The sequence below is a fragment of the Oncorhynchus mykiss genome, chromosome 6 (assembly GCF_057628025.1).
Source record: "Oncorhynchus mykiss isolate SJ-2025 chromosome 6, ASM5762802v1, whole genome shotgun sequence".
Lineage (NCBI taxonomy): Eukaryota > Metazoa > Chordata > Actinopteri > Salmoniformes > Salmonidae > Oncorhynchus > Oncorhynchus mykiss.
Window position 1 is genome coordinate 68,019,012 of NC_143027.1, and position 8,804 is coordinate 68,027,815.

General features: G+C 42.8%; 1 protein-coding gene across 2 annotated transcripts; it reads right to left on the reverse strand.

Annotated features, from left to right (window-relative positions):
* Positions 1-5,784: 5,784 nt before the first annotated feature.
* Positions 5,785-8,480, reverse strand: LOC149983055 (DNA-directed RNA polymerase II subunit GRINL1A-like). 2 transcript variants are annotated; one of them, XM_090238676.1, is made up of 4 exons: positions 8,101-8,480; positions 7,174-7,785; positions 6,816-7,047; positions 5,785-6,488 (listed from the first exon to the last, which is right to left on the reverse strand). In XM_090238676.1, exons 1-4 carry the CDS (start codon positions 8,220-8,222, stop codon positions 6,345-6,347), a joined length of 1,110 nt encoding a protein of 369 aa, XP_090094802.1. In that variant the 5' UTR covers positions 8,223-8,480; the 3' UTR covers positions 5,785-6,344. The 2 variants fall into 2 exon arrangements, with proteins under 2 accessions (XP_090094802.1, XP_090094803.1); XM_090238677.1 differs by having other exon boundaries at positions 7,174-7,809; positions 8,101-8,454.
* Between the last annotated feature and the right edge of the window lie 324 nt (positions 8,481-8,804).

Sequence of the window (8,804 nt, forward strand, 5' to 3'; positions counted from 1 at the left end):
CAAAACCACCAGGCCCCAGGGCTCAGAGCGAGCTTAGCGTGGACACAACATTACAGCATATAAACAAGCCTGCAGTTCCTTATAGAGGCCCTGTAATTGTTATGAGCTGGGCTAAGGAGGATTGCCTCTTTTTTACAGCAAGGTTTTACTACTGTTGTAAGACACAGTGCCCAGATCAGAACTTTATTACACAATGCAGACTTCAGAGAATACAAGACATTCTCACCAAAATGCATACAGTACAGAACCCCCCTCCACCTTCCCCAGCAACACCCCCTCATCTGTAGCCTACTCCATGACTGCAGCTTATGAGAGAAGAACTAACTGTCCTTCAGATTTGATCTAAAACCCCGTTCAACTCCCTGCCCACATCCAACTTTCACACCTGCAACATTAAAAAGAATGTAGGCAAAAATGATATTTGACATTTCAGAGGTTGTATTTCATGACCCTTTAAATGAAGTTAGTGCTCTCAATTTGTAATGTCTGGCACCATTCCCTGATTTGCTGCTAATTTACACTCCTGGTGCTTGTCAATTGGTGCGTTCACAAATCAAGAGGCATGATTTCAGTTAAAAAATAATGAAAATAATGAAAAACAGAATTGCATTGTACTCATCACACCACTTTGCTGACAACTTTAGATTGACGTCACATATAAATGCCCCAGCCAGGAAGTTATTACTTAAAATTGGTATTCTGCATCTTGACTGCCATAACTGACATCATCCACAGTCATCAGAGCCTCATGACAACCTCTCTAATGCCATCTACCAAATATACAGAGACAACCAATGTTCTATCTGTCACTTTGAATGGAAACATGCTCACTTTGTACCCCTATAAGACACCACGTGAATGATGTTACACAACGTCAGAGTTAGAAGTTAGAAGTTAGAACGTCAGAGTTAGAAGTCTCATGCACCAGGATACAGTAGAACTCCTCTAATAAGCCAGGCGGCTGGACTTGCGTAATGTGTTGGGAGGTTACCACGTAACATAACTCCACTAGATATAAATAGGTGAGAGACAAAAAATATAAGCCATCATCATTAATGGACTTGGTATAGCTGATGAGCAGAAATTAAAGGGGGGAAAAGGGTATTGAGTAAAAAAAAGAAGAAAAGTTGGACAAAAGCAGATTGTTATTGTTACATGAATCTGGATGCAAGAATGGGAATTTTCCTCCTCATTATGGCCAAGCTGCTGGGCAAGACTGGTTTCTCTCCCCTACCGTGCCCTGGCACTCCCGCAGCATCCCCACGGAGACGGCTTCCTCGCCGTGATGAGCTTTTGACAGGCCTCTAAACGGCCCGCTTAATGCCGTGCCAGCCCAGACATGGGGCGGCTGGGACGCTGGCAGCTTCTTGGCCCTCTCCGCGCACCATGGGCCTCGACCCATCTAGACCCTCTTTTCTCTGCTTTTCTTTCTGCAGCCTCATGATTGTTATGCAAAGTTCTCCAAGCAACAGTTGTTGGAGTCCGCTTAGCCACAGATGTCGACAGGGATTTCAGACTGTTTCCCCTCTTGGTAGATTTGTAGACGTAGATCTGGGCTGATTGTTGGTGTTATCTGGACTAAGCAGATGCTGGGCTGTGACCCATTGGGCCAATCATGAGGGACATCCACCACACCTCAGAACAGCAGGTTCTGGAATTAAACACAATTATGTCAGCTCAGGACTGCAAATGACAGCTGACAGCTGTTCAGTCAGATCCATTCAGAAATGGTAACATTCGTTGCTTACTTTAAGTTATGATGAGGTGTCATCATAGCCGAGGCCTTGCTGGTGTGCTTGCATTCCAACTCCTACAAACAACACTGACTGTATCCTCATGAGAGCAGTTGCATGAAAACAGAACCTAGTTATTTTCTGTGTGCATATCATTATCGTCAACTGGCCAATAAAAACCTTCCTATGTTTATCCAAAGTTTACTGTTTGTTGGTGGTCTGTCCAGTGTAAAAAGGTGCGAGACAACAGGTTCCAGGTACGGTAAGGAAGGGCACAAAGTGGTGCTACTGCCATCTTGTGTTAGACTGTGGAAGCTACATACTGTAGGTAACACATCTGTAGTCCCATCTGCTGGAGGAAGCTTGAAAACGTCATAGTAATTTATTACAGCCATGTAATGTTTTTTCCCCCCATATGTGGTCAGGAATACAGCTACTGTAAGATAAATATTTTTGTTAGGGAAACTAACGTGGCTTATTCTTATAGGCCACAAGGGTGCAGAGCCTGGCATACTGTATTCCACATGGAACCTCGGTAGGATACAGTTCTGCATGCAATGTGTAACCTGGACATACAGTACAGTAGCCTATATCTTGACATATATCACTCAGAATGCTATTCTGGCAAAGCACTATATTAAAGACATCAAATACTACTCATGGCCATAATTTTTGAAAGTCATAATCAGCTTCTATCTAAAATGTTTATATGGTTAAGTGTTATTTTTGCATAACACATACCAGCTTTTCTATTTATCCCTGCCTGTGCAAGGGCCTTCTCTAATGAATCTACTAACATACAGTGCCTTCAGAAAATATTCACACCACTTGACTTTTTTCACATTTGTTGTGTTACAGCCTACATTTAAAATTGATTAAATTGAGATGTTGTGTCACTGGCCTAAATACACTACCCCATAATGTCAAAGTGGAATTGTGTTTTTGGAAATGTTTACAAATGAATTAAAAATGAAAAGCTGAAATGTCTTGAGTCCATAAGTATTCAATCTCTTTGTTATGCCAAACCTAAATAAATTCAGGAGTAAACATGTGCTTAACAAGACACATAAAAGTTGCATGGAATCACTCAATGTGCAATAATAGTGTTTAACATGATTTTTGAATGACTACCTCATCTCTGTACCCCACACATACAGTCCCTCAGTCGAGCAGTGAATTTCAGACACAGATTCAACCACAAAGACCAGGGAGGTTTTCAATGCCTCGCAAAGAAGGGCACCTATTGGTAGATGGGTAAAAAAAAACATTGAATATCCCTTTGAGCATGGTGTTATTACACTTTGGATGGTGTATTAACACACCCAGTCACTACAAAGATACAGGCGTCTTTCCTAACTCAGTTGCAGGAGAGGAGGTAACCGCTCAGGGATGTCACCATGAGGCTAATGGTGACTTTAAAACAGTTACAGAGATAGGAGGAAACTGAGGATGGATCAATAACATTGTAGTTACTCCACAATACTAAAAGACAGAGTGAAAAGAAGGAAACCTGTACAGAATAAAACTATAAAATAGAGTTACGCACAAGCAAAATCCTAGAGGAAAACCTGGTTCAGTCTGCTTTCCAACAAACAATGGGAGACAAATTCACCTTTCAGCAGGACAATAACATAAAATACAAGACCAAATATACACTGGAATATTGAACAGTGTACAATCCAGGTGTGCAAAGGTCATTAAGGAATATTGTGTGGAGATGGGTGAGCGAAAACCTATTTCATGCTTTTTCATTTCAGGCTGTAACAACAAAATGTGGAATAAGTCAAAGAGTATGAACACTTTCTGCAGGCACTAAATCACAATATGACAAAGAAAATGTATACTACCAAGCCTTTCATTGTCTTCATACAAACCAAACATTAAAATCAACTTCAACTCATGGAAAAGTCAAGGATGGAGTTCATCTAAAAATACCAGATAGCAGCATTTTGAAGGGGATGTTTACTTCATGCATGATGAGACCCAGTTCCAGACAGCTGTAGTGCATCTCTAATGCACTGTTTTAATAGGAGTAACACCAGCCAGGGAATTCAGTGATCTTATCTGCATATGGTGTTGATGATGGGGCAGCTGCACACACTTTCAGAACTGTTGAGGCCACGTGCGATGTCTCTTCTGGAAGACATCAGGCATGACATAAACAACCCTTTTCCTTACTGCCGTCTGTCTCACAACTTTCTCACAGAAAACAAAATCTGAAACAGAGGCTTGAGAAACTAACTGTTGTCTTGTTAAAGTTATGAGTTACCTGGTCTCATTGGACAGAGCAGACTAGACTAATGAACAGCAGCGGAATAGGGTAAAATAATACTGAATATCTGCACTTACATGTACAACCATGAGAGAACACAGCAGGATACCAGTTCAATAGCACCCACTCCCTGAATTATTTTTTCTCCGTTATCAAAACACTGCCATTTTCTGACCTGCTTTGACATATTTCTTCCGCGCATCAGGATTTATTATGAAAACAGATTTCCGGTGAATACCATTGATCGAAAAAGCTCTACATCATAAATAGAAAATTAGACTGAAATGTACAATTGAGCAACAATCCACATATCAAAACACCAATGAATGAAACGAAAAAACCTGGAACACATAACTCAATCTGGTCCCAGTAAGAGGAGGCAGAGCTGGTTGTGATTGGAATGGGGGAGATAAACTACCATCACATAGCTGCTGACTGCTGCATTATTCAAATCCTTTTGTGCTCTGAGAAAAAAAGAAACATAAGAGGGGAGAGAATGGAAAACATTGTATGACCTCAGACTTTGTAACATGGCAAATGTAGGATAATGCAATCATTTAGCTGCGAATCCAAATTGAGTTTAATGCCAGTCTATACATCACTGTTCACTGTACGGCCGAGCTGGCTGCTCTTTGAACAGGCAGTTTTAAAATCATATGCCATTTTGCCTTCCCAAGTGCAAATTATTCCAGCTCCCCAGAGATGTGTGATTTCGGACACACAGTTGGAGCAAAATCACTTGCAGACTAGCTGAGCAGTTTATTAATCTGAGGTAAGGGGTGTGGGATTCACCACAACTATAAACAACCTCCCAAACGAACAACTTAAAGGCTCTGGACATAGAACGCATGCTTGGTTCCAGCTCAGACATATCAATGTACTTGTGTGAGTGATAGCGCAGGCCGGAAACCATGTAACAAAGCTGTAGGAAAAATGCAACCCCGTAATTGGTAACAGTCTCCACATTTATGTAAGCAAGGTAGGCCTAATTAATACCAGTACGAGGAAGATCCTCTCCTGAGCTCGCTGACATATTTATTATTGGACGTTCGAGCAGAGCTTTCTGGAGTCCATCAGACCTGTGTCTAAACACACAGCAGCCAGATGGTGTTTTTTTCTATAGCAGCTCCCACCAATGGCTCAACAGCAATTACCAGGGGTTATCAAGGAGCATCAACCATGGAGCTCAGACAGACCGACATGAATTCTCCCTCATTTCCCCACTGTGCTCGCCTCAATCCCTTCTCTCCTTCTCCTCATTAAAATTCCTGAATCGTACTAAAGTTAAAACGGGTCTGTATAACAATTAGGGAGGATTGGACTGGAGGTGATGGGAATAGATGTTTGGGAAGAGTTTTTAATGTTGTTGGCACTCCTTATCAGCATTAGTAAAAAAACATTTTAAAAAGCTGAAAAATGGCATGTCAGTCTGCTGCCATCCCATCATACCCTGCCACTCCGGGAAGTAACATGAGCCAAATGCAAGCCAGATGTATTTCAGCCATTGGGCCCGATTCCATCAAGCTGCAATATTTCACTAGACCGTATATTAATCTTCTAAAGCGTGTCACAGATTTCTCCACTGATAACATCACAGGGTTTAAATGATGGCTGAGTCATAGCTCTCATCAAACCGTGGCGGGGTTAAGAAAACATTCTGCTGGAAAATGTCAGCACACTGCTCCATCGCAATTAACCGCTTCCACCTTTATTTTCAGAGCTCGCAGAACTTAGGGCTATGATGATTTGTTCCCATTTCTAGAATAAGATCAACCAAAATATGGTAAGAACAGAGTTTTATTTTCAATAAGAAACACTGTAGAAAAAGATCACCCCAAAAATAATTTCTTTATGTTTCTCACATGCAGACAGTCATTACTTTGCAGTCTTTTGGAAATGCAACCACCAAGTGAGTCAACAATACCAGACAATACTGTAAGCAGCCTCATCACACAACTGATCTTTTACTCTCTGACAACATGGTGAGATAGCATACCTAATGCTCCCTGCAAGAGGCTAAAACATCCTCACCCAACAGGAGGCCTAAGGTTCTGTGGCAGCTCTTATAAACTGGACAGGATGCTGACTGGGTGACAACTCAGTGAATCATTGATGGTGAACCAAGACCCACACAATTTACCTCCCAGGATAGACAAGACAGGGACACCCACTGTGCCTTCAAAACCACCCGATGCCCATGACCCTTTCCATCTCCTCAAGCAGGGCTCTAGTCTTTGAATTGCCAATCCCCTTCCTTCCATAGGTCCTGATGCAGGGCACAGAGACTGTTGTCTCAGAGGTCAGGGGTCACCAGAGTTTCCTTGCTGCGGCCCCCTGGATTAGTCTTCCTCTGAGGAGAGCTGGGCTCCGTCGTCATGAACCTCCCTGTAGGTGCCCAGCGAGCCCCCTTCCACAACATAGCTCCCTGTGCTGAACCTCAGCGCCTCAGACAGCTTCTGGGCTGCCAGCTTGGCCTGCAACTCCTGAGGGAAACACAATTCAAGAAAAATGCTTACATTGAAAGGGTAATTAACCTGGAAAATGAGCAAGTGCTTAGCAGTAAGCATTAGGCTGCTATGCTATACCATGAATGGAAGTAGCATAGGGAGTGTTCATCATCAGATGAGCAGTGTTTTTGTGGTGATAATGGAATAGGTAGGTAGACGTTTCCTCAACACTTATAACACATTTCATACCCTCATGTAATCTGTGGGGTAACTGTTACCTTGGGCAGTAAGCATTTTGGTGTTGGACATACCTTAAATGTTGCTCTGTGGTGTGATGTGTCAGACTACCCAGAGGCCACTCACCTGGTGTTTCCTGGTCTGTTCGCGTAGCAGGTCAGCTGACTGCTCCAGTGTCAGCAGCTGGGCAGGGCCGTAGTGGAGCAGTGGGAGCCTGGCCGCAGTGATGTCATCAATGTGCTTCCTGTCTCGCTCCCTCCTGGCCTCAACGGAGAGCACCGGCGATGGTAATAAGCCTCCAGGGGATTGGTTGGGTGACAGAGACCCTGACGGGGAGCCATCAGTGTTGTGGGCAAACCTGCAAACATTACAGGAAGAGTTAATATAAGAGTTAGTAGGTCAGAATATTAGTGCATCTCCATAACTAAAGGCAGCATCACTGAACTATACAGTATTCTCATACTTTCATACAATGTGGACTTACTGATTAGGCTTGTACTTCTGTCTCCTCGTAACCGGGTCCTTCTCAGTCCTCTCCAGGACTTCTATGTAGTGTGGTTTCTTCTGTGGCTGCCTTCCAAGGAAGGGGTTTCCAGTAGCAGGTCTGTTGAATGTGTCTTTAAGGGATCCACTCGAGCCAGTTGAGTGGTCAGACAGAGTGACCCTCTGCAAGGCTTCCGCTAGGTCGCTCTCTTTTGTCCTGTCAGAGTCTGGAGAGACCTCTGCATCATCACCAGCCTGGGCCATATTCATGGTTCCAGCAGCAGATATTTTGGACACACTGTCTTCTTTCAGCGTGTCAACTGTTTTGCTCTCCTGAACATTAGGTGACAGAGGTGAGACGTCCAATTCTTGGACATTTCCAGGAGCTGTGTCCCCAGCTTGTCTCCTATGTTGGGAAGTTCCTGGTTTATTCTGGCTACCACGTGGTCTTTGTGTCAAAGCCTGCTGGTATTTAGACTGCAGCTCTGTCCTGACAGATGACAGCATATCTTGCTTCCTCTCCTCTTCTTCATTGTGGGCAAGAGCAAGGCATATTCTCTCTGCAAAGTCTGAGATCTTCTTCCCTTTGTCTGGAAGGGTCTGTATAAACCTCCTGTTGATAACATATCAAATCAGTCTGTCAACAAGAGATAGCCAATAATTAACTACTTGCTTTCAGCACAACTTTAAGAAAATGTAGTTGGCAGTGATAGTAAAACAAAGGAATGTCAGGTTCAGGGTAAAAGGCATTTCCCTAGTTCAAGTAACGTCAGCTAGCTAGCCTACAGGTGGATAGTATATACACACAAGCGCCAAAACTGGCACCACTGTCTAGGCAACTGCTGGAAGTTTCTAGAAGAATGTAATGTTGTTGTAGAGACTAACCATGAGTTCACTTCTGTCAGATGAATGATATGAAGTTACTTACTTGTTAGATAATAATTTATCTTGGCGTGACAGTAATTCAACAAGTTCTTCTTTGCTCTTGGTTTTGAGATCCCCCACTTGCCCCTGGCGTTCTGATGGAGCTGCCCACGATGACGAGGACATTGTTAGCAAGCTAGTAGCTACTAGTCTAAAACCCGCCCAAATAAGCTTACCGAATTGCTCAAATTACCCTATAAAAACATTACTTAGTTAGTCCATTAGCGTTACACTTAACGGGATTATGTTGTTCAATAAAATATACATTCATATTCAGCTGTCTGTTAGCTAGAACTTGTATTTTGGTAGCTACGTAGCTCGCGCGCTGTCATTGTAACCGGAAGTAGTACGGAAGTATGATACCTTCAATATTGTTCTTCTTTTGCTTTAGGATTTGGTTGGCGGATCGCATCCAACTTTTGGGTGCATACACCGCCACCTACTGTACTGGTGTGTGAGGCCATTCACGGCCTACCTACAGTCAATTATTGATGAACGTTTTACGTTTAGCTCACATAATATAATTTACAAGTATGCATTACGGTGTCGCTAATAGAATAATTGTGGCAAAAACGAATGTAGACATTAATAAATTAATTTCTATAGGTTCCAAAAATATTATGTTAAACGGTGTAGCTATGCAGTGCCAAGATGGAGTCATGGTGGCTTCAACACAGTACCCTCTATAGTCATCTAGTGTATATATAA

Coding starts and splice junctions, on each gene's coding strand:
- LOC149983055 (XM_090238676.1), bottom strand. CDS start 8,222: ATGTCCTCGTCATCGTGGGCAGCTCCATCAGAACGCCAGGGGCAAGTG. Junction 7,786..8,100: donor GATAAATTATTATCTAACAA/GTAAGTAACTTC, acceptor TGTTATCAACAG/GAGGTTTATACAGACCCTTC. Junction 7,048..7,173: donor CAGAAGTACAAGCCTAATCA/GTAAGTCCACAT, acceptor TAATGTTTGCAG/GTTTGCCCACAACACTGATG.